General features: G+C 47.5%; 1 protein-coding gene and 1 long non-coding RNA gene across 7 annotated transcripts in view; one reads left to right on the forward strand and one right to left on the reverse strand.

Annotated features, from left to right (window-relative positions):
• KANK4 (KN motif and ankyrin repeat domains 4) overlaps positions 1–23,339 on the forward strand; it is a 68,874-nt gene extending 45,535 nt beyond the window's left edge. For 5 of the 6 annotated variants that reach the window (XM_082416443.1, XM_082416441.1, XM_082416442.1 and 2 more), the window contains 6 exons: positions 3,037–3,255; positions 4,727–4,814; positions 6,901–7,120; positions 12,338–12,480; positions 15,708–15,908; positions 21,446–23,339. In XM_082416443.1, coding sequence (XP_082272569.1) covers positions 3,037–3,255; positions 4,727–4,814; positions 6,901–7,120; positions 12,338–12,480; positions 15,708–15,908; positions 21,446–21,550 — 976 coding nt within the window. In that variant the 3' untranslated portion in view covers positions 21,551–23,339. Of the gene's footprint in view, positions 1–3,036; positions 3,256–4,726; positions 4,815–6,900; positions 7,121–12,337; positions 12,481–15,707; positions 15,909–21,445 lie in introns of those variants that run through there. The other variant, XM_082416445.1, reaches the window with a different exon arrangement.
• LOC309639370 overlaps positions 7,129–25,008 on the reverse strand; it is a 62,626-nt gene continuing 44,746 nt past the window's right edge. The window contains exons 5-7 of the long non-coding RNA XR_014251625.1: positions 21,379–22,317; positions 11,920–12,040; positions 7,129–11,076 (exon numbers count right to left, since the gene is read on the reverse strand). This is a non-coding gene — a long non-coding RNA (uncharacterized lncRNA). The remainder of the gene's footprint in view (positions 11,077–11,919; positions 12,041–21,378; positions 22,318–25,008) is intronic.

The raw sequence follows: 25,008 nt of genomic DNA on the forward strand, positions 1-25,008 counted from the left end.
TTAAGGAAGACTTTTAATCTGAACCGTAACACTGAACCTAGGACAAATTCTTAATTTGTAGAATTTCAAATTTCATCCTTTTAATTTTTTCTTTCCTTTAACTAACTTACGGCAAACCAGACCAACGTTTTTTAGGATGAAGAAAAATGATCAATGTCTATTGACTCAGAACATGAACCAGACCTTATATAGTGTAGAGAGTAAATCACTGGATTTAGAATATTTTCTAAATCAGTCATTCAACAAACATTTATTAAGTACCGATGATGTGTTTGGTGGTAGGGATAAAAAGGTCAAATAAATCATTGTCCCTGCCTTTAACTCACAGTTTGGACATGGGCAGAGATAAGACAGAAGTAAAGGGAGAATGCTGACAGGCTGAGATGAACTCTAGTAGAGGAAGAAGTGGAGGATGGTGGGAAAGCCCAAAACAGGGGCACCAGGCCCAGCCAGGGGTGGGCCCAGGAGGCTGCCCGGAACAGGTCGGAACCCCTGCTAATTTGGGTGAGACCAGAAGGAAGACACCCAGTTCAGACAAGGGTGACGTCACTACTGTGGCAGGTTCTGTGAGCGTTGCTGTTCTCACTCCTGCTGACGCCAGACACTGGCCAGAGGAGAAACCATTTTTTTCTGAGCTTTCCTCAGTTTGTGTACAGAAAGCAGAGTCAGACTAACCTCAAAGTCTAAAGCAGGTCCTCTCTCTCCCCTGCTTAAATACTTGCAAAAGCGCCAGCTTTGTGGTTTTTCTTTTTTTAAAATATTTATTTATTTCTTTATTGGCTGCGTCGGGTCTTAGTTGCGGCACGGGCTCTTCCTTGCGGTGTGCAGGCTCCAGAGCTCCTGGGCTGTGTAGTTGCGGCACACGGGCTCAGTTGCCCCGTGGCACGTGGATTCTTAGTTCCCCAGTGAGGGATTGAAGTGGCGTTCCCTGGATTGCAAGATGGATTCTTAACCACTGGACCACCAGGGAAGTCCCCAAAAGTGCCAGCTTTGTACCAAAACCTGGAGGTCCATCTCGTGACTACAGCCTGCCTCATCCCCCATCACTGGCTCCGGGCTTTCTTCCCTTAAACATGCTCAGTCAGGCTGATCTTGGGGCCTTTGCATTGGCTGTTTCCTCCACTTAAATTTCTCTCCCAGATATCCCTCAGTATCTGTCAGTCTGGTGCAGTGGTTCTCAACCTTGACTGCACCTTGGAAACCCTGGGGGAGCCTTAAAAATACTGATGCCTGGCTCCCCCTCCTGGAAAACTCCGGTTTAATTAGTCTCGGGTGCAGTACAGGTATTGGGAACTTTAAACACCCTCAGGTGATTCTAACATGCAGCCAACATTAAAAACTTATGCTCTGGGGGCTTCCCTGGTGACGCAGTGGTTAAGAATCCGCCTGCCAATGCAGGGGACAGGGGTTCGAGCCCTGTTCCGGGAAGATTCCACATGCCGCGGAGCAACTAAGCCCGTTCGCCACAACTACTGAGACTGCACTCTAGAGCCCGTGAGCCACAACTACTGAAGCCCGTGCACCTAGAGCCGGTGCTCTGCAACAAGAGAAGCCACCGCAATGAGGAGCCCGCGCACCGCAACGAAGAGCAGCCCCCGCTCGCCACAGCTAGAGAAAGCCCGTGCGCAGCAACGAAGACCCAGCGCAGCCAAAAATAAATAAATAAATAAATAAAATTAAAAAAAAAACAAAAACGAAAACAAAAACTTCCGCTCTAATTAAAGTAGCCCCTCCTCCCAGCACGCTATCCCATGGCCTGTTATTAGTTTACTCATTGCTCTTATCATTGTCTGAATATATTGCTTACGTGTTTATTTTCTGCCTTTCCCTACTTAGAGTTTAAGCTCAGTTAGGATAGGGACTTAGGTTATAACATTTAGAACAGTGCCTGGCACATAGTAGGTATTCAATAAATGTCTGTTGAATGAATGAATGAACTTCCAGGTGGAGCTTTTATGAAGCAATTCTAAGAACTGTTTGGTAAACTTAATATGTCCCGTTTTCTTAATCACAAAAGCAAAATGTTGTTCCAAGCACGGTACAGGAAGAAATATCTGAGGTTTGAACAAGACAGAATGTGAGCATACCAGGGAGCAGTCTGGGTTTGCAAATCCAGTGAGCACAGGGGCTTTACATAGGGACCACCATTCAGATAAAGGGCATGAGGGGGTTCAGGAGAAGCTGTGGCCCCTGGTCTCCCCTGGTCTCTGTGGCAGTGCCAGTAAGCCAAGAACCCAAAATCTTCATCTTAACTGGAGCAACCTCCATCGGAGGTCTCCTGTTGACCATCAGCAGAGGGATCAATACATCTTCCAGAACTTTCCTCTCTGGTCTCTGGTCTGCCACCGCAATAGAGTTGCATATAACTGAACATAAGGATCATTGCTGGGGAGGGAAGGCCAGTCAAGTGGCCCACGCCCTCACTTTTGCTGTTTTAAGCCGTGGTTGAAACAGCAACTGAGAAAGGCAGGTGCTAGGCTCAAGTATCCCAACCGTTCACGTGTCCCATGGAACCCTGCCAGGAGTGAACACAGATGGTTCCTCCCTTGTCAGCTTTAAGCTGGGATAGAACAGGGCGGCCAAAGGGAGGCTTCACAGTCACCCAGAGATGCGAAGATTTGTTAGGCGATTCAGAGAACTCAGGGTGGGGGATGTTTGCCTAGATCTGGGTCCCTCTCAGGACAGGACCTCAGGGTTCCAGAATCAAATGCTTTCATGAGAGCCTTGGATACCTGGATCATCCGAATGCATCGACCAATTAGGCCATGGGCTGTTTGTGTGTTTGTTGTGAAGAGCTTAGTTAATTACCCTTTTCCCCAAATGGCCTCCAGCGTTAAAGGAACAGAGCTCTTAAAAGCATGTTCCTCTGACAGTAGGTTTCCTGGGAGTCCCCTTGCCCAGCACTGCAAGTGTAGAGAATGGAGGACGAGGTTAGCAAGCACGGAAGTGTTATTTAAAGCCCACCGAGTTCTCATTAGTGTTGACACGAGCATCGGGCAGGAAGCACGGAACGAGTGACCTTGTCTCCTTTCCCAGCTATGAGACCACCTCGAGTGAGGAGACCAGCAGTGAGGACACTTCCCCAGAAGACTTGTCTGACAGCGAGGCCGAGAAGAAATGTGATGGCCCAGAACATAGGCGGGGCAAGGATGCCCACCTCAGCTACAAGGCGGGGCAGGGCATTCCCGAGGGCACCCGTGACACAGACCAGGAACGCGGGCCTGGGGAAGAGCTTCCCCATCCCAAGGCTGAGAGGTGAGTCAGATGGGGACAGATGGGACACTTGATCCTCTGAGAAAGAGTAAGGGCATTTATTCACCCTTTCATCTGGTCGTTTGTTAATTCATTTATCCATCCATTCACCAATATTTATTGAGTTTCCAATCTATGCCAGGTACTGTGCATTGGTTAAACTAAACAGATCTAACTTCTGCCTTCATGGGCTATACTGTCACAGACAGAGCTCTGCATATGAAGCTAACATGGCCTTAGCACTGAAAATGTGAAGGACTCTACAGGTATTCTCTTGATGTAATCCTTCTAACAATCTGTAAGGTAGAAATTATTACAAGCCCCACTTTACAGATGTGGAAACAGAGGCTTCGAGAAGTTAGTGACACAGCTAGCAGAGATGGTGTTTCAACGCCTGTCTTTTGTGATTCTCCCACATGTTTTTCTGCCTCTCCCTTTGGCCATACTGACATAGCCCTGTTTTTGAAAGTGATGAGAGGTCACATGGCATGATGAAGAGAGTACTGACTTTGGGGTTGGACACACTTGGATTCAAATCCTACGTCTGCCACGGTGTTATTTAGCTGCGGTCGCCTCAGTTTCCTCATCTGTAAAATGCAGATAGTAGCAACCTGATAGATTTGATCTGAGGACTGGATGAGAAAAAGTATGTAAAAAAGTATGCAAAATGCCTCCTGTAGTGCCTGCCACATAGTAGGCTCTTGATAAATGGGAGAAATGAGAATAATAAGTACCATTCATTATCGTTACCATCATCCCCAGCCTGGTTGCTGAAGGAGTGATGAGCAGTGAATGGCAGCTGATTGTCCAGCAGTGCCGCAGGGCTGCTCCAAAATAGCAGCGCTGTAAGGACGCGATGAGAGCGGAGCTTCTCGGTGACCAAATGCCATTGACTCCCAACCTAGGCCTCTCAGTGCTGAGTCTGCCCTTATACTAGCACAGGAGGAGTGAGTATCATTGAGAGCGCCCCAGCTTAATTGATTTCCATTTTATTGACTCAATTAGCACTTACTGTATCCTTCATGGAAGAATAACCGGAAGAAATTTGCTGCTGTGCATTGAGTCCTTTGGATTTGTCAAGTCACTCAGGCAGAAAATGTTGACTCCAAAGTCAGAAAGATAACTCTCCCTTTCCCAGCGTGTCAGGAATGGCACTTGGGCCCGTGGCCCCCAAAATGCTTTGGTGGTCTGCTCCTGCCCCCTGAAAACAGCAGGATCCAAAGGGCAATGCGCTTAACTCACTCTTCAGAAGAGTTCAGAAGCCAAGCCTCCTCGTCAGGAGGCTGTATTCACCCAGTATTTCTGAGGAATGCCCCTGACCCCCCTGGGAAGTTGCCCAGTTTGGGTGTTTGAGTTGCTGAGAGGTAAAAGATGAGAGTGAAAGTCAAGGTAGGGGACTTTTTTTTTTTATCAACATGGAGACTGATATATATATACACACACACATACATACATATATATTTTTTTTCTTTAGATATAAACCCTCAGAAGAATTCCTTAATGCATGCCGGGCATTGAGCCAACATCTGCCAGAAACTGGGACGACCACTGACCAGCTCTTGGTACTCTGATTTTTCATCATCATGTAAAGATTTCTATACTGTTTAAGTTTCACCTGGGTTGACTTGGGTCCCGTGCCTGAGGCAGCGGTGTGGGTGTGCACGGGCCCCTGTCCGCTGGCTGTTCTCTCATTTGCCCAAACTCTGCTGCCCAAGGTGATGGATTGTGCTGAGAAAGCAGAACCCTCGCACGTGCACAGGAACCAGGCCTGCGGCTCAGAGGCATTTACCAAGTGTAATTAGGCGTCCCAACCCGAATGTGTCATAGAACTTTTGTGGCTTAGGCTCAAAATTGCCTCGCAGTTTGAGAGAACCGTGAGTAGAGTGGAAAGGAGCGGGTGGAATGGGAACCGTGCTTCTATTCCCAGGACCGCTAGATAGTGGTGAGATATTGGGTGAGTCAGTTCAGCGCTCAGGGCCGTGATTTCCTCATTAATAAAAAGGAAGGTGGTGGACCGCATGTCTCCACTACCCTCAAGCCCTGGCATTTCATTCTGTAGTCTTTACTGTTTTTCTTGAAGTGCACCTATGGGTCAAGAGACCAAAAGCAAGAAAATACATCTGTTTGCTCCTTAACACCATCATGGCCCATGGAGATTTAAACATGTAAGGATTAGTTTCTGCTTGAATCAAGAGGTACTGGCACAGACACATTTTCCCAAGTCGTGAGAGCAACTGATAAGACCCAACGTGTAACAGCTTGTAAGCATTTTACAGCCCATTTTGTTCTCCTTTGCGGAAGAGCCTTAAGAGTAAAAACGATTGATTAGCCCATTTTCATGAGTATTTTATCTTCGCTGATTTGGCAAATAACTTGTTCCCAGATTGTTAAAGAACCAATATGTGAGGTGAATGTTGATTAAAACTCCTGCTACTTATTCTTAAATGAATTACAGAGCTAAGTTATTGCTTAGATCTTCATTTAAAATCTACCACTATGTTCCTTAATATTAGGATCTTCTCCAGATTCTCCTGAAGATTCCATGGGTAAAGGAGATATTCTGATATATAAGAAGTGTTTCAGCCACAAAAGGTTCCACTGTTTCTGCCTAGAAAATCAATCAGAGGATATACAAACCTGACATCACACCCACTTTAGGATCAAAGCACAGGACACCCCCTCTCCACCTTAGAGACAAAGCAGGTTGTGCAAGGAACTCACTCTGTAGAGCATGGGAGGTTAGGGACCCAGCCCTTTTTTCACCCCCATTTTATAGACAAGACAGGAAAGATTCAAAAAGGTTATCGGACTTCCAAGGTCGCACAGCTGAGCCAGGACTTATGCCCGGCCCCTAGGGTGTAGTGACTCCTAACTCAGCGCCCTTTCCAGAATGAATGTGAAATCATCTCTAATAGTCACAGCCTCATCGTTTCTCCTCCCCTTTAGAAAAATAATCTAGTCATGTTCCATTTTAAACACTTAGGTCATGTCACATGCAGAGTTGGTGTCATTTGCATTCATGGTTATAAAGGAGCTGAATACTGCAGATAGTGAGGTCCTGCCATGGGTTGTTAAACCATTTTCTCTGAAGGTCCTAGCAAAACTTAAAAGCCAAAAATAATTCGAGCACATCTGTTTGGGTTTTACTTCAAGCATAAATTGGGCATGTTGTTTGTCTTAGCTTTCAGTGTGCATTTTTCCCATTAGTAAAATGTTGTGACTTTCCAGCTGTGCCTGTTAAAAACATGCACATGCCCTGGTGGAGTCTGGGCTAGGGTTACATAGGCTGGTGTAGACGCATGAAAGAGGGGGTCATGGTTATCCTGTGCATATGGGGGATGTGATCGAAACGTACAGTAGACTCAAACTGTCCCCGAGTAATGTGCTGTGTCACTGGCTATTGTGTTGCTCTCCCAATCCTCCTGTCTACCTCATATGGGGGACCGATCCCACGGGTTCAAAGTGTGCTGCTGCATGGGGACCCCACAGCTCTGAGCCCTCTAGGAGTAAATCACATGGAGATTTGGAGGGAGCTGAAGGGATAGAAGTGGAAGCATCCTAAGCTGACCTTTCCTAGTGGAAATTAACACCCCAGCTGGAGCACCCGGGTAGGTAACCTCCTGGAACTGGAATCTGTTGATCTTTCAGAAGCAGAGCTTAAATACCATCAGTCAAGAGTGGTTCCGGGTCTCCAGCCGGAAGTCATCCAGCCCTGCTGTGGTGGCCACCTACCTCCGCGGGGTCCAGCCTCACTCCCCACACTTGCTAAAGCTGCTTGTCAACCTGGCTGATGGCAATGGCAACACAGCTCTTCACTACAGCGTATCCCACTCCAGCTTCTCCATCGTGAGGCTGCTGCTGGAAACAGGTCAGAAATGGCTGCATCTCTGCAGCCTGGGTCCCTCTGTGACGGGCAGTTCTTGTTCCCACTTCTTTCCAGCGAGGAGATTCTTCACTGTTCTGAGTTCCTCCTGTGTTCTAGGAGCTGGGCTAGACCATTTTTTCCTTTATTATGTCATTTATTCTTCACAACACTCTTGTGATGTAGGTATTATTGTTCTCATGTTACAGTTGAGGAAACTGAGGCTGAGAGAGTTATAAAACTTGCTCAGGTCACAATGCTGGTAAGTGGTAGAGTCACACTTCGTATTCAGTTTGTCCAGCTCCAGAGCTATACCACACTGCCTCTAGGAAAGGTCACATTTTCCATCTTCATAAGTACTTTGTAACAAAAGTCATGGCTCCATTTGATCAGTTTGACTCAATTTGATTCATTCACCGTTCATCAGATATTTGTGAACTGTGTATGAGGTCCATACTGACTACCACCAGAGATGCAAAGGTGAGCTAGGTGTGAGCCCTGTTCTTCCCAGGAGCTTACAGCCTGACAGTCAGGATGGAGCAGGATGATGGCTCACCAGAGAGAGGTGCAGAATGTGATTTCAGGGCTCCAGAGAAGTGAGATAATACCCCGTTTAGAGAGCAGGAAATGTGCACTGCAGCGGGTAGGTTCTGGCAGACAGAGAAAAGTCCCAGGCCATTGAAGAAGAAAATGTCAGGAAGAAAGAAGATTGTCCGCTGGGTCAAATACTGTACTGTAGTGTCCCTGAAGGATGATGCCTGGGGTTGGTTGGCAGATTTGGGAAGGGGTCACTGGTGACTTTGGAAACAGTTGTTTCAGGGGCCTGTTGGGAGGAAACCAGATTGCAGAAGTGAAAGGAGTGACGTTCATGGGCTAGGGAAGGCAGTGATGTAGCACAATAGCTGGAGGAAGCAGGAGAGGATGGGGAGAGTTATTTTTGAGTGAATGGGGATGGAGGAGACCTGAATATGTTTGTTGGCTGAGAAGAAGAATCCGAGAGAGAGAGACACACAGAGAGAGAAAGGGGCAGACAGAGAGAGACAAAGAAAGAGAGAGAGAGAGATTAAAGATACAAAGGAGAGAAGATGCTTGATGGAGCAAGGTTTTCGAGGAGCTGGAAAAACCTGGAATCCACAGCAGAGGCAGAAGAGGTCAGCATAGGCAAGCTGCTGGGATATTTACTCCTCTGAGATGGAAGCAAAATGAAGGGAGGGTGGGTGAAGGTCCAGAGGGATTTGAGGAGGAGAGAAGGGAAGTGAGCATTAGGTTCTTAATTGTTGGAAGTCTGGAGGAAGGGAAGACTCTTCCCTCTGGTGGAGAATCATTGCAAATGGCCTTGATCATCTTAGGAGCTGGAAAGAGTGGTTAATAGTCAAACAAAGAACTCTACGTCTGCTGAGACGACACCACAGGGCTTATAGTGGAGTTTCTGCAGAGCGTGTGACAACATCAAGCAGCCTAGGAGTGACTGTGTGGACAGGCGGGGGATGGGACCGACTGAAGGTGTGTGGATCCCAGTCGAATGTCATCTGTGAGCTTAGGAAGGCTGTATGAGGGATATCTAGGAGGGTACCTACAAGAGGTATAAAACCGCAAATGATCTACACGGATTAGGCCCTCTGCTAAGCACCTGGCACCTGAGATGTCATTTAATCGTCATAACGATCCTGTTATTAGGACGATTATTCCTGTTTTATAGGTGATGAAAGTGACACTCCAAAAAGTCAACATATGTGCTCTAGATCATGCAATGACTAAGTGTGTTGCTGGGATTTGAAGTTGATACCGTGGCAACCAGGAATTAGAGCACATGCTAGAATTGTACACCCTTACTTAGGAAGCTGGAGGGGGAGTTTAAACAGGCATCAGGAAGTCTGAATTTTGGATCCAACAGCTCACCCCCAACTTGTATCTTGTCCTCCACCCCCCGCTTAAATCCCTCCCACTGCTTCCCCTTGCCCTTGGCCTTCAGGAATCCCAGATGGCCTGGTCCTGCCTGCCTTTGCTCTCTCTGCCACCACCATGCACCCTCCTTCCCTCCACTCCAGCCACGTGTGGGCCTCAAACTCACCACGCTCATTCCCTCCTTAGGACTTTTGCATTTTCTTTCCATCTGGACCCTTTTCCCTGAAACTATTCTCATGACTGGCTTCTTCTCATCATTCAAGTCACAGCTCAAATGTCACCGCAGAAGGCTTCTTGGTGATACATCTAAAGCGGCTGCCCCATCTCTCTCTAGCAGTACACCCAGTTTCTTTCTTCACGTGATCTTTGCTTGTCACTTCTATCTGAGTCTAACAGAACTCAGTTAACCTGAGGGAGGCTCTTGTCTGTCTCCTTCCATTCAGTATCCCCAGCACCTAGACCAGTTCCTGGCTCATGGTGGGCGTCGAGTGAAAATATTTGTTAGATGAACGAGTGGACGGATGATTCCTGGGAGCTAGGTTAAATTCCAGTAAACTTTCATTCTCCAAAAGTCCATTAAGCAGCCTTGAGGCTCTTTACCTGCATGGAAAGGTGATGTACATAATGACAGCCTAAAGTTCTTTCTGCATCATCAGAGGAAGACGAAGTTACAATTCTAACATTCTTCAGGGATTCATGGATACCCTAAAAATGGTAGCTCAGTTGAGAAAGGCACATAATTAAAGGAGCATGCCTCTGGGTTGCATTGACTGTATTCAGTGTTAGGGCCTTTCATTATAGAACGTGAATAACAACACCACCTACTGTTTATTGAGTGCCTTCCCCAACCCAGACACAGTGCAATACTACCATATGCAGTCCTTGCGGGGATTGTGAAGCAGATATTTAATGCATTTTCCAAGTGAGACAACTGAGGCTCAGAGAGGTCAAGTTATGTGGTCAAGGTCACAGAGCCAGTAGGTAGCTAAGCCAGAATTCTAACCATGATCTGTCACCCTCCCAACCTGGGCTTTTTTCTACTACCCGAAGCTAGGTTCCAGGGACACTGTGAGACCTTAGGCACACCTATTATGTGCACAAAAAGTCTAAAGATCCGTAATGTAGCGCCTTCATCTCTAAGGAGCTCACAGGCTTGCAGCCTGTTAGAAGTCCTCTGGTTGGGCCAGGCCAGGCTGGAGAACAGACAACCTTTGATTTGGTTGTTATAAATTTCTGCTGATGTTGTCCAAGATCCAGTCAATACTCATCAACCCTAAAGTGGTTTGGAAGCTTTTCCCTTTAACATGCTGAAATAGCACAACAGCTGCAAGCATAAAGAATGAAGGGGGCTGGGAAGACGGTCTGAAAGTGCCATTCCTTTCCCTCACTGTAGTAGGGGTGTTGAGGAGGGCAGATGTGTCCCACTCCAAACTGGGCTCCCTTCCCAGCCATTTGTGAAGCATCTGGAAAGCACATTACAAACTGTAAAGGGCTGCACAGAAGTGACTCATCATTATTGAGAATAAAGCCATGGGTGCACCTCCAACCCTTTAGTCCGTTGTGATCCGTCCTCTATTTCGCCAGGACGCCTCTGCAGAAGAGGAAGCTGGCCGAGTTGGAGGATGTTCAGTCGAGAGCCTTCTCCTCGCCTCTGGGGAGGTTGGTTTGCTCCCTGGAGCTGCTCAGAAACATCTGCTGTGAAAGCCAGGGGTCCTCAGCCCCTTTTCAGAGCCCCTGGGTAGGAGTTAGTTCTCACTCTACTGAGTTATAGGTCACGTTTCTGAAGAGAGTATAGAGAATCGTAACCTGAGGCTCATTTACGCATCTTAAAAGCAAACATAAAATAGTCACGGGGTAAAAATTTTAAAGTCATTAACGTGGCAACGCAGATATTCCCGTCTTTATCAGAACAGAGTTGTGAGGCGATGCATAGAGTTATTATTCGGCTTTCATAGCCCAGCTTGTCATGACAGTGGCCAGAGGGGCTTCAGGGAGGAAACTGCTGATACATGAGCCCAACTGTGTCCATTGGCATCCTGGTCCACTATGACACACTTCTGAAAAATTGTTTGGGGTGGAGTGGAGGGAATGTCAAACAAATGTTGTTTTTTTTTCCCCCTGCACAGAACTTATAAGTAACCCTGACATTTTGTCGTAAACCAGATTTGTTACAATGAAGCTCTAAGTCTTCAAGAGCAAGTAGCAAGGATGTAAAGACAAGAATACCATTCTGGACAATAATAGTAATAACAGCTAACACTTATTGAGTGTTTATTATGTGCTAGGAGCTGTTCTAAGTGCTTTTAATACATTAACTCATTAACTTTCACAGTAACCTTATAGGTCCTGTTATTATCCCCATTTTACAGAAGAAATGCTAAGAAAATCTCAGACTTGCCTTACTGAGATAGCTTTATTATTGTCCCAAAGAGACACGTAGATTTTTTGCATGATCAACAGTACAGGGAAGATTTGGTTTTCCACACTGTACCGCCCTTATGAAGTGGGAGCCTTCAGACAACAGATAACAGGCTGAAGATCTCCTACGTCTCCTTTGGTGGGAACGGATATGAATGCATATCCCCAGGGTTACAAAGCAGAAATTTCTTTTGAGTTCTCATTTAATACTTCATCTTAAAAATATGCCAGTTTTTCATTCTATTGTGAAATGTATATTCTTAATTGCTTCAATATAAAAATTTGTGGAGTGTTTTATTTTCCGCTCTGCTTTTCAAATGAAAATGGTTATTCCCGGAAGATTTCCCATGTTTATCCTGGGGTGTTTTTCATGTCCCCTGGTCCATTGCACAAGGTATCACTAGCCTTTGGAAAAGACCTACAACCATAGCCAGCTGCTTAAGAGTTACACATAGACATAGAACCAGACCTGAAATACACACCTGTGGGTGACGTGAGGCCATGTGAGTGATGGGCTCTAGCGCCGGATAGACCTGAGTCCTGGTCTCACTTCTCCTTCACTTGGGCAGTTGATATAGCTTCACTGACTTTCAGAGTCCTCATCTGTAAAATAGGAATAATGTTTGTTCTCCACTTTAGGAAATAGAGTCAAGGTCATTGGCCCCCTTGGCCACCTCTGACTCTCATGTGGACCTTTCTTGCTGGGTATCCTCAGAAAACTTGTAAAGAAAAGTGGCCACTGTTAAAGGCTGCTAAAAATGTAGAACATAGATTCCACCACTGGGAAAGGATTGCTCTATTCTGTGGCCCTTTAACCAGCAGGCGGCATCCTGTTGAACAGGCTAAAGCCTGGCTTCCAGCCTCTCGGGAGCTGTTCCACCTTCGGTGTTTCTCTTGCAGGCGTCTGCAACGTGGACCATCAGAACAAAGCTGGCTACACCGCCGTGATGATCACTCCGCTGGCTTCTGCAGAGACCGATGAAGACATGGCTGTGGTCTGGAAGCTCTTACGAGAAGGAAATGTGAACATCCAAGCTGCTCAGGTAGGAGGTGTGAACATGATCTCCTCTTTAATGAACACGGGCACCTCCCAGTTTTATCCTGCCACCGGGGTGAGAAACTCCATGCAGATCCATGTAGAGTTTTTAACCCGAGAAGTCTGGGCCCTCCAAATGGCATCTGTCCAAAGACTGGACATTCAGTTTCCTCAGAGCCTCCTGAGGCCCAGACAGGCTGGGACAGAGGTCATGAGCTTGTAATCTATGTCCCCGTCTGAAACTGGGTAAATTCCATCTGGGTCTGACTCCTCAAACCGAATGCTCCCACAGTTAGCACCTTGAGAAGGCGTTCACTAGTTGTGTAGAAAGCCCCTGCAGGAGATCCACCTCGATCATAAATTACAAAGCAGTTCAGAGGGTTGGGATGTCTCCGTTCAGCTTCTGGGCCCTTCTACTAGAGAACACAGAGTAGGGGTGTGGCTCTTAGCCAGTAGACAAAGCTCCATATGGAACAGTGGGTGTTCCTCGAAAGGCCACTTATCCATCTTTGACCAATAGAAGAACAAGTAGAGCGCATTCCACTCTCCATTTCCCCCTAGAGTGATCATCAGTGTAGCCTAACTCTCAAGAACTGTAGAGGGTCTGAGATTTTACTCTACCTTAAAGCTAACAAGTGTCGTGGATGCTGGCAGATGACCCAGGACTCTTGTGCAAGAGACAAAGGACAGTGTGTTACTCACAGCAGTAACAGTAGTCAGAGCATTGGTATTTATACCAGTTCCCCAAGTCCCAATTCCCACTTCCCACAGGGCGGTGCGAGGAGGGCCAGATCCCTGCACACAGAGTGGATTGTGTTACTGGGGAGGAACCCTGAGCTTAGGGAACCTGAATCTTTCATACTGGATAGTAAATGCGTCTGCCCTCTGTTCTGGAGGGGACACTGTCTCTGAGTTCCAACGCTGTTCATTGTACATTCATCCTTAAAAAGGTAGTCTAGAACAAAAGGTCAGATATTGCCTGACTCACGAAATATGCAGAAAGCCAAGAGACCCATAGAAAATTGTCTCCCAACGACCTATTTAAATCTGCTCACCATCCCGACCCCAAAGTGGTTGCAGACAGTAGCCTAACCTGATGGCAAAGTCTCTTTGCACACGTCACATATTAGCAATTCTATTGGTGGCAAGAAACAGACATTTGTAGCTTACTCTCTAGTTTTCAAAGTATCTTCACCCACCTACTCCGTAGGACTCAGTAAAGCTGTTTTCATTTTAAATAATATGTTTTCCATAAACATATCAAATCTTTTTTTTCTAAATTGGTCCTCTTGAAGGGGGAATGCTCACTAATGATCAAAATCAGTGCCCTTCTTATAGAGGAGAAACCAATGCTCTAGGAGAGTAAGGGACCCATCCCAGGTCACCAAGAGAGGGATGGGAATTCATAGTGCAGCTGCACCCTTCAGCACCCTCTGGGGGCTTTACGTATGAGGGGAGCTGCAGGTACCAGGTTAAATAGGAGTGAGCTGGGAGGCCAGGAGTCTCCTGGGCTAAACTACTTATTTCTCTCTGTATCTCCAGGGTCAGCGCTGCACCGGGCCATAGCAGTGCTCTGTAAATGGTTGTTGAATTAAATTGTATGGAACCAGACCAGGAGGGAGGGGGCCCCAAGTCAGGCAGGGGGCAGACAGGAAGACATCTGCATATGTCATCTGGCTTTAATACCGCTCGAAGAGAGGGGTCTGGAGGGAAACCTACGGTCTGGTTAGTACAGTAAACAAGCATTACCTCAGGGCTGAGCATAAGCAAACCAAAGAGCAAACAAGCGTCTCTGGAAAGATCTGTCTGGGTTCCAGAGAAATGGGGAACCAGGACACCTAATGATACATTCGCACGTCCCAGGCGATGGTCAGACATCATCTCTAACGCTCATAAATCCAATAATAGCTAAAGTGTACACAGCATCTGTGCCGCGCTCAGGCCTCACACCAGCCCCAGAAGGCAGGTAATATCGTTAAGCATTCCTGCTTTACCAGATCAGGAAGAGTCACCAAGAGGTTAACTTGTCCAGATTCACATAAGTACAGAATGCGGCAAAGCCAGGATTTTTCTGATTGCAACCCCCTTTTTTTCTCTAAGCCCCAGCCTTGCGGGCAGGGAAGCATAATCCTTCAGTGACTGCAGATTGGAGCTTTAATCAGTGAACACATCAGCCAACATATTTTACGTGTAAGACACTGTGGTCAGAGCCACAGGGGATCTGAGAGGAAAGAAACCAGTCCTTACCTATTCTCACATCCTTACAAAGCCCGACAGTCAGAGAGTCACGCCTGACCTGCCTGGAACCCAGGAGAGAAAGAACCACGAGGGCAAAGTATATAATCAAGTCGTATAAGAGGACTATGTATATACAGGAAAATTCAGGAAAAATGATGATCAATTTGTAATCAGAAAAGTTGCTGCCACACATTTTTATATTTATGCCCTTTATCTCATTTGATTTTCACAAAAGCCCTGTGAGGTATAGAGGATGGATCATAATTATTTTAATTTTTAAGAAAGAAAGACCAAGGTTCAGGGACACGAAGTGACGTGGCCAGGGTCACGCACCAGGAAACAGCAGAACCAGAGCTTGGTCTTACTTTCTGACTCTAATCCATTGCCATGTACATTGATGATTACAGGGATGTGAAAGATTGTTGTCAATGGCTATGGATTAGAAATGACCACAGGACCATGTAAACAGAGAGCTTCTTGAGAAAAGAGGGTTCTGGGTATCATTCAGCTGAAAATACCAGAGGTGTTCAGAGCAGCCCAAGGCTTCCTGTAGGAAGTTAGGCTGGGGCAGGGAGTCAGAAACCATGGTCCTGAAGTATTCAACCCTTCGTTTATTCCATCATTCAGCACTTATCAGCACGTACTTGGTGCTAGGCACTGGAGAGACAGAGATGAAAAAGACTTAGTTCCTGCCATCAAAGATGTCACAGTCTATGAGAAAGAGAGGTTGACACGTTGAAATGCCAAGTGGTAAATGCTGTGTTATGAACCCTGCGCCTGGGGTGTTAATAGAGGGCTTTAGAGAGGATGCAGCATTTGACTAGCGTCTTGGAAGAGGAGTAGAAGTTTACCAGACCAAGGAGGATGTGTCCCTTACCACAGAGATTCAGGTCAACTGTCATTTTCCAGAGAAGTCTCTCCTGGTTACACCCAGGCTGCGGAGGGGGTCCTCCCCATCAGCCCCAGCCTCGCCACACCCCTGCTCTCTGTGTGCAGGGAGGCCAGACCGCGCTGATGCTGGGAGTCAGCCACGACAGGGAGGACATGGTCCAGGCGCTACTGAGCTGCCAGGCAGATGTCAACCTGCAGGACCATGACGGATCGTCGGCCCTCATGCTGGCCTGTCGCCACGGCAACGTCGACATGGTCCGGCTGCTCCTGGCACACCCGGCCTGTGACAGCAGCCTGACTGACAAGGTGAGACTTCTAGGCGATTAACAAGTGGGTGTTTCACTTCCCTTCCTGAAAAGTACCTTGCCAGCCAGCAAAATTCAAGGAACCACATGGCAGTAGGAACAGAAATGACCTCAGGAGGCTGTTGTTGGATTTAGATGAGATGACCCGTGTAAATGCTGTGAGCCTTGGAGCTGAGAAACCCCAAACCCTAGCCTTTCACACCATTCTGAGGGATTGTGCTCAGGCCTGGTCTTGGCCCTGGACCACATCTGGTCATGGCAACAACAGCACGTGGGCTTTCGAGGCAGCAGCTTGAGTAGGGAAGCTGTGCTGTCCATGGGGCTCCCAGAGGCTGGATGAAGGAGCCAAGTACACATTGTGTCCACTCTTGGACAGTGACCTACCTTACGGAGTGGCCCATTTCATCAAGCCACCCTGCTTGAAGTTGCATTGCCAGATACATGCTTCTTGTAAGGTGATGGCGATGATGGTGATGATGGTGGTGGTCGTGGCGGTGACAGTGATGGGATAACAATAGTACTAAAAGCTAACCTGTATCATGTGCTGGCTTGGTGCCAGGTACTGTACCAAGCAGTTACCACGGACTCTCTAGTTTAAATCCCACAACAGTCCTATTAGGCTGACTCTGTTGATGCCACCCATTTGCTCCTGGGGGAACTGAGGCCCTGCATGGTTCAGTAACATACCCAAGATCACACAGCTAGTGGAACCAGCTCCATCAAAGTCCTAAGAGCACTCACAGGAACTAACTCTTTCCATGCATTACCTCACATATCCTCTCAGTAACCCAGTGAGGTAGATACTGCCATCCCCATTTTGTATCGATAAGGAAGCAGAGGTCTAGAGCGTTTATATAGCTGTCATAAGGTCACAAGCTGCTGATTCTTGAAGCAAGAATTCGAGCCCAGGTCTGACTTAATGCTGACACTATAATTTAACACTTTAAACAGTCTCCTCTGTACTTTCTTAACATCCACACTTCAAAAGGAACAAAGGCCTGAGGGGGGAAAGAGAGCCCCCTCCCCGCCCAGGGACAGCCCCTCTTACCAGACCACATCTGAAAATGCCCTGCCGCTGTTGCATCACTGATTCAAGCTGCTGGGTCCCTTGCACCACACCCAGGCAGCAGGCACCCAGGCCCAGTATCTTCAGGTCCCACGAACTCCAGCTCTGCCCAAAGCCATTTCTGTGATCATTAGAGAGCACAGACCCTCTTGAAATGCCTGTGGGAACAGTGGTGGGCTCTGGAAATAAGAGCCTCCTTTTCCAAATGTGATACAGTCAGATAAAGGCTCTATGTTAATGAGCTCCCTGCAGGGTCACCCTGGGGCAGAAGGAGCTGGCCCCTTAATCTGGAACAGGCCCAGGGCCCTCTTAGGAGTGACCAGTGCAGTTGGCTAGGGGAGGCCTGAGAGGGCAGGCCTGTGGGACGGGGGGCAGGAGCTTTGCAAGTCCCTGGTTAGCGGGGGTCATCAGGCAGTGAGATGGAGAGAGTCTCCTGCCCCAGATTAGAGAGCTCAGTAGCTGCTTTCAGCAGGTGGAGGTAGGGCTCTGTTGAACTTCGGACAAATCGAGTGATTGTTAGAAGCATGGACTTTAGAATTAAACACTCATGAGTTTGAAACAGTGCTCCGTGACTGTGTGCCTTTGGGTGGGCAGGTCACTTAACCACTCTGAGCCTCTGCATGCTCGTCTGTAAATGAGGATAGTAATAGACCAGACCTAAATACGGTAACGTTTGTAAAGCCCCTATTTGACATCTAGGAGGTACTCAGTTGATGGCAACTGTTATTGTTGGGAATAGGTGACCCATGATAGCAAATACGAAGCAGCCACAGCACGAATGAGTAGGGACCTGGGCATTTGCAGGAAGCGTCTGGAGGGAGTAGGGAGGATGAAGGTCTGGAGGTAGAGGAGCCATTCAGAGGAGGCTGGAGCCCCAAGGGAGAAGTACTCCCATTTGTGAGTGATTTCGGCCTCTAGGGGAGGTTCAGCAGTGTCTGGAGACATTTTTATCTGTCATAAGTGTGTGTGGGGGGGGCAGTCCTGGCATCTAGTGGGTAGAGGCCGGGGAAACTGCTAAACATCCTATAAAGTGCAGGAACAGTGAAGAATTACAGGTTATCTGGCCCAACATGGCAGTAGTGCCTCAGCTGAGAAACCCTGGTGGAGGTGAGTGCTGAAATCCAGGTGGGATGAAATGCCGTCCCAGTCAAGTGCTGGATCAGGAAGAGCCAGACCGGGGTTGAGGACAGGCAGGTTGCACTTCGGGGCAGCCTGAGAAGAAGGAACTAGGCAGCTAAAGCGGAGATGGCAGCGGAAGCCTGTCTTAGAGGAAGGTGGAGAGGGTTAGGGGATGCCCAGTGAGCACAGGGGTGCCCAAGCGATACAGGTGGCAGGCCCACAGAAGTTTCTAGACTCTGCTCACGGCCCAATCACCTGCTGCCTGCTGGGGACAGGGTTGACTCAGGAGTCACACCCAAATTTCCCAAAGGTGACTTGGGTGAAAAGTTTCAGTGGGAGATGGGAACCACTGACTGGGTCTTGGCAAGCATCAAGCCCTGTGCCTCCAGCTTTGCATTGAAGGGTGGAGTCCAGACCGTATCATGATCACCATCTCGTTTCAACGTTCACTTTCCTATGGAGACTTAGGTGCTCCCTTGGAAAACCGCAAGAGAAATCATGTCCTGAGATTGGTTTCTCTCATCCTACCAACATGTAAAGGTTGCTATAAATGCAGAACCTCCAGAACAGCCAGCAAGGCACCTTCTCCCATGTTTAGAAGGTAATTCGGGAAATCGGTCACCCAGCCTATTGGGACCCCCAGAGTGACGAGGATGAGGAGGTGGTGGTGAGACCTGAGCCCTGGCCCCAAGGCTTACCCTTTGAAGGACTTGTTTGGGCAGTGACTCCAAAGCATGCATCAAAGTGAAAGCTTCTTGAAAGCATAGACTATGCCTTGCTCACCTTTGCCTGATATGTAGTGGCTTCTTGGTGAGTTTTTGTCACATTGAGAGATAACCCCCTACCACACACACACACACACACACACACACACACACACACACACACACACACACACACACACACACACACACACAAGGTGTGCTGGCTGCCTGACCCCTTCGGGCTCTCTGGGCCTGCAGTGCTGCCGAGCAGGGACTTGCTATGCTTGGCTTCCACCAGAGCTGCGTGCCGTGGGCTTGTTCCCAGGGCTCGGGCAGAGGCATCTCAGGGACACATCCTCCCTAGGTGGTCTCTCTGGCCACACTTTCTGAAATGAATGGGGCCCCCGCTTTCCACGTCTGTAGTTGAAGAGCCCACAGATGCAGGCTGTCATCTCCAGGTGGCCCCTGTTCAAAGGTGCACGTGTCCCCTGGGACTGGTCCTGTAGCTCTTTCCCATAATAACGTTAATCACACTGTCTCCTTGTTTACGTGGAACGTCAGGGTTGACAAAGAGCAGCAGGGGACAGGCCTAAATAAACCCAGGCCCCTCCGGTGGGGCTTTCACAAGAATCTGCTGTGGAAAATCTTTGCTTTCTTCCAGACTTGGCCAATCTAAGAACATACTCATTAGGATTTAGGTGGCTCAGGTTCTTCATCAACTTGAAATGAATCCTCTGTTATCCTCCAGCATTCCCTCTTTCAACAGTGCTTATTGAGGGCTGACCAGACCGCAGGCACGGGGCCAGGGGCTGGGCCAGCAGAGCAGGCCAGATCCAGTGTCTGACCTTGTGGAGACTGAGATTTATCAAATAACCCCACAAATACCAACTTACAAAGACGGGTAAAAGGCGGGTACAAGGAATCACGAGGCCTTTTCAGGGAAAGAACTTCACCTGTTTTGTGAAGCCTATCTGCTGAAATGCCACTTCCTTCCTCTCCCCACCCCCTGCCCTCCCCCCGTATACACGGGGTGGTCATCCTGTCCCTTGAGCTCACTCTGTTCCTTTGCTGGCTTGTTTGGCCTTTGGCCGTACATTATAGTTATTTACGTGTGTGTGGAGCCCCGATGGCAGCTGGACTCCATCCTGGAGCACAGAGAAGAGACTGAAGGGTTTTTAGCTGAGCGTGAACACTTCCCACCTGCTTCTTTGGAGTTGCCGCATTTTAGAAAGTAATTTCCCCCATCTGCAGTAGAGTAGAGAACACTCTAGTGGGGTCTTGGGTGGCCCCCATGTGTCAAACCCATTCATATTTATACAGCAAAATGTAAAAGTATTGATACTTAAATGGACTAAGTAAGGACCAGAGATAACCTCAGGTTTTGCCTCAAAATGAGTTGCCAGAAAAGTGGTTTTCAGAGCTGTTTAGATTTCAGAATTCTGGGTTCGGGATTGAGCCCTCGGAGCTCAGCGTCCACTGCATCGTGGCGGCCCTTCCCCTCATCTCTGGGTAGAGAATGGTTGGTGATGCCTGCTGAGAGCCGCCCTGCTTGCAGCTTCTTTAGACGGCGGAATGGGCAGCTTCTTGCACAGCAGCCATGGTGAGAAAAGCAGCATGGTGTCACGCATCAGGAAGTAAAAATGAGTGTGTCCTTCTGGGCTGCAAGCCCACTTCAAAGAGTTGGTCCCTAGGAAATAGTTAGGAATGGGAGGATGCTTTCTGCACTAAGTTTATGGTGGTGAAGACTTGGAAACAACCTAAATCTCCAATAAAAGGAAAAGAGTTCAGTAAATAATGGAATATTATACAGCCAGTAAGAAAAGCCTATATGTCCTGATGGCTATGTAAGAGCAGGGAAAGTCTTATAACATATCATGGTGAGTTAAAAATAAAAGTACAGGGGGCTTCCCTGGTGGCGCAGTGGTTGAGAATCCGCCTGCCGATGCAGGGGACACGGGTTCGAGCCCTGGTCTGGGAAGATCCCACATGCCGCGGAGCAACTGGACCCGTGAGCCACAACTACTGAGCCTGCGCGTCTGGAGCCTGTGCTCCGCAGCAGGACAGGCCGCGATAGTGAGAGGCCCGCGCACCGCAATGAAGAGTGGCCCCCGCTTGCCGCAACTAGAGAAAGCCCTCGCACAGAAACGAAGACCCAACACAGCCTAAATAAATAAATAAATAAATAAATAATAAAAATTTAAAAAAAATAAAAAAAAAAAATAAAAGTACATTCAGAATTGATATACATTATCATTCCTCTATTTAAAAACCAACAACACATTTGCACAGGAGAAAAGACTGGAGGGAAACTTACCGAAATCCTAACTCTCATTTAGGTCTGTGTAATGGAATAATGGAAGAGTTGTTTTCATTCCTCTGTTTTCCAATTTTTTAAAAAAAGTATTAAAAACCAAGCAACACTTCATTATTTTCATTGGCACAGATTTCCCAGGAGTGAATGATGTTACTGTGGAAGGGGGCCCGTTTCTCTGATCCTCATGCCATTCGAGTTTCCTCCTCTCCTCTGTGAATGCTTGGAATAGACGTCTATGTCCCATGCGTACCCCTTGCTCCCAACTCACCCTTCCTTTCTGCGGTGGGAGGCAAATGGGATAAAAATTTGTTTTTCCTTTTCTTTCTCCCTTGTAGGCTGGCCGAACAGCTTTGTCCATCGTTCTGAAATCGCCCGCCCATGTGGAAATTGCAGGGCTGCTACGGGCCCACGCAAAGCAGGGCAGGTCCCTGGGGCCGTAGGGGCTGCGGAAGAGCTGGCAGCAGGGAACAGAAGGGGCCTTCTCTGGACTCCTCCCTCGCCCTTGGAGAGGGCACGGGTCATAGCCAGGGGGCCGCCCCGCAAGAGAAGAAACTATGTCAAATATGCACATACATTCCTCTTGTATAATTCTGCTCATTAGGATGCTTTGTAGTTTTTGCCTTAGGCCAAGCCCCAAAACTGCGGGCTGCAGAGGGGTGCAAGGTACAGAGTGCATTGGTGTTGGCTAAAAAATCCCGACTATCTTCAGCCTCGAGTTCCTCGTGACTCTACCCTTTGTAGCACCGTGCAGAGAGCAGGCAGGCAGGAGCACAGTAGCAAAGCAATACTTTTCACATGGAATTTTAAAGTGCGCCATCTTTCTGTTTTTTAATCAATTATATATGAAGATATCCCATTGAATATGCATGTCTAGAGAGGAGAGGGTGGGGAAGGGGTGGGATTTAAGCAGCTTCCCTGGCAGTCATTCTCTGGAAGACCCTAGGAGAATCACCACGCAGGCAGGTGAAACTGAACAAACCCCTCTGGGGCCTCTGTTTAGTTGGCATTGACAGAGAAATCTGAAACTCAGACGAGGTAGGAAGAAGCACATGGGCATCAATGCCAGATATACAGTCTTGACCATTTCCAAGTCACCAAGTGGCTCTACTTTGCTCTAGGAAATTGGAATTAATCAGGAAGTTATCCAATCCAGTGAAGCACACCACATATATCTAGGCAGCGTCCAGTTACGTCAGCTCTTCTGAATCTGTGAAAGAAACAAATGAATCAGAGTGAGCATACTTCTTGGCATAGGTTATTATCATCCAGAAGCCACCACTTTTCCTTTGTAGCAGTACCCATGGACTCACGGTAATCCTGGCTCCTTTCTCCTCCACCCTTACGAGCGGACTATGAGCCCTCATGTGGCTCTGAGATTTCTGAGGCTCCTAGCTCTGCAGAACTTGTCAGCCTGCAGCAGGAATGTGGAAGCTGGGCTGGGCAGCGCCCGCTCTGCACTGACATATCTGTCTACTGGAAAGTTAGTTCTTAAACTTCCGCAATCCCAGGGGCCCACATGTGCATGGCTTTATCTATGAATTTGTTCTCTCTTAAAAATCTCTTATGCAAAAAAATCCCTCTTGTATAAAAAGGAAAGACATCAAAGCTGGGTGAGCCTCACACTGGTAATTCAAAAGCTTGAGTTCTCATTTGACTCAGATATCAATTTGCTTGGTGCCCCTTGGGTGAGTCATGGAACCTCTCTGGGCCCCAATTTCACCATCTCTAAAAATGGAAATCATCATACAACCTTCGTCCTGGGGGTGCTGGGCAAGGAACAGCTGATGGAAGTTTTGGAATCCAATTTGTAATCCATAAAGACTGTCTGCTGAAATGGCACAGCAAACTTCAGTACAACTTTGTGATTCATGAGAGAGGCTCTAAGTCCCAGAGCGGGACATTGATGTGTGACGGTGTTGCTCAGAGAGAATGGAGCAAATAATGATCTAAAATGCTTTCAATGGGTTTATTTTGATCTCAAAGCACATTTTAAGAGCAGAACCCCACATTAATAAATGTTCTAGTCCAGTGCTTCTCAAACTTTGATGTGCATACAAATCACCTGGAGAGCTTGTTAGAACGCAGTCAGTCTGCGAGGACAGGGAGCTGGAAAGTCTACAGTTCTAACCAGTTCCCAGGGGACGCTGACGCTGCAGGGCCACACCACACGTGCAGGAGCAAGACTCTGGCCTATCCTGACCATTTATATATTAAAATGCTGCCTCTCGATATTCTGTCTCAGTGTTTCCTTGCATTTCTCTGCTCTCAGCTCTTGGGAATTTGCAATATGGGTCTTATTTTCTATTGTGTTTCTGCAGAGAGCAGTAAGGGGGTCCGTGTCCTGTGTTGCCAATTTAGGGTCTGTTTCTGCATCTCATATTGGGGTGGCAACTTTTATTTGGTCATATTTCTTATAATTATCTCATTCGAATCCAGCTATAAAAAAACTGCTTATTGACCAGAGAAGGCAAACTGGTTTTCGTAGAGTTTAAAGCCATTGAGTCATTATCAGAAAGACTTCTCCACCCTTTCTGAGATTTTAAATAAGTTTCTTTTCATGTTGAGTTTGGACCGTGAATACATGATCTCATCACTTAACCGTTCCATTCCATTGGAATGTCTGAGCCCAGAGAATGGGGAGATGAACAAGCACAGCCTGCCTCCCTGTCATTGTCACTGCTCTAGAATTCATTCCACAAATATCTGCTGAAACTGGCCCGGTGCCTGACACTGTTCCCAGCACTGGCTTTTGGAAAGCAGCTGTGGTCCCCTCTAGAAAACCAGTGTCTAAGGTTACCATGATCCCAATCCCAGGCTTTCCAGGACTTTAAGCCAAGTTTCCACTGATTAATACATTTATCAAGTGTCTGACAGCACAGCCTCCAAGCAACATAAGTCAGGCTCACTGGAGACAGGAATTAAGCTCAGGCCTGGGGAGAGACCCACAGATATTTTAGCTTCCCTCACTGCCTGCAAGGGAGCTTATAATCTGCTTTGGAAGACAGGACACATGTGCTAATAGTAAAGAATAAAACCAGACAACATAGTTTATTCCACAAGTATTTCTGGAGTACCCACTGTGTGCAAGTGCTGGGCTTGAATTAGAGACATCATAGTGACACAGTTCAGACGGCCACTTCATCTACTTGGGGAAACAGAATGGTGAGAAGGAAGCCTAGAACACTCCAGGGGTACCAATAAAGGGCACTAGAGTGGGTCTTAGGAAGTCAAGGGAGGCTTCTAGGGAAAGAGGAGTCTAATTGAAAATGTAAAGATTAGTGGATGTTAGCCAGAAAAGGAAGAGTACTGAGAGGTGAGGCGAAAACAGAGTGTGTCAGGCAGAGAGACCAGTGTTGCCAAGGCTGAAAGATTTGAGAGCCGGCATTTGGGGACCTTCATTCAGTTTGATAGAACTGCCATGTAGGGTTTGAGAGGGACGCTGAGATCAAAGGGTGGATTTGGAAGAGATGAGACTGAAAATACCTGAGGACCAGATCAAAAAGGGCCCGAAATCTGTGATAAGTCTTTGTTCTAAAGGCAATGAAAGTCTACTGATTTATGCTTGAGAAATTCATTCACCTAACCTTCATTTAACACAGATTTGTCAGGTACTTACTCCCTTCCAAGTCCTGTGTTTGGGGCTGGGGACATGCTGGTAGGCAAGTTAGGCACAGAACTCACAGTTTAGCAGAGAAGAAAGACAAACAAGTCCTCCTGGCCCAGAATGATGCACACTGCAACTGGGAAAGTACAAGGTGTGATAGGGACACAAAGGTGGGACCCTCAGCCTAGTCAGAAGGTAGGGAGGGAGTCGAGGAAGGCTTCCTGAGGAATGTTTAAGCTATCTGAAGGGTGACTAGGCATTAGCCAGGCAAAGAGGAGCTGAGGAAGCATGCAT

The sequence above is a fragment of the Balaenoptera physalus genome (assembly GCF_965194825.1).
Source record: "Balaenoptera physalus genome assembly, chromosome: 1".
In the NCBI taxonomy this organism is placed as follows: domain Eukaryota; kingdom Metazoa; phylum Chordata; class Mammalia; order Artiodactyla; family Balaenopteridae; genus Balaenoptera; species Balaenoptera physalus.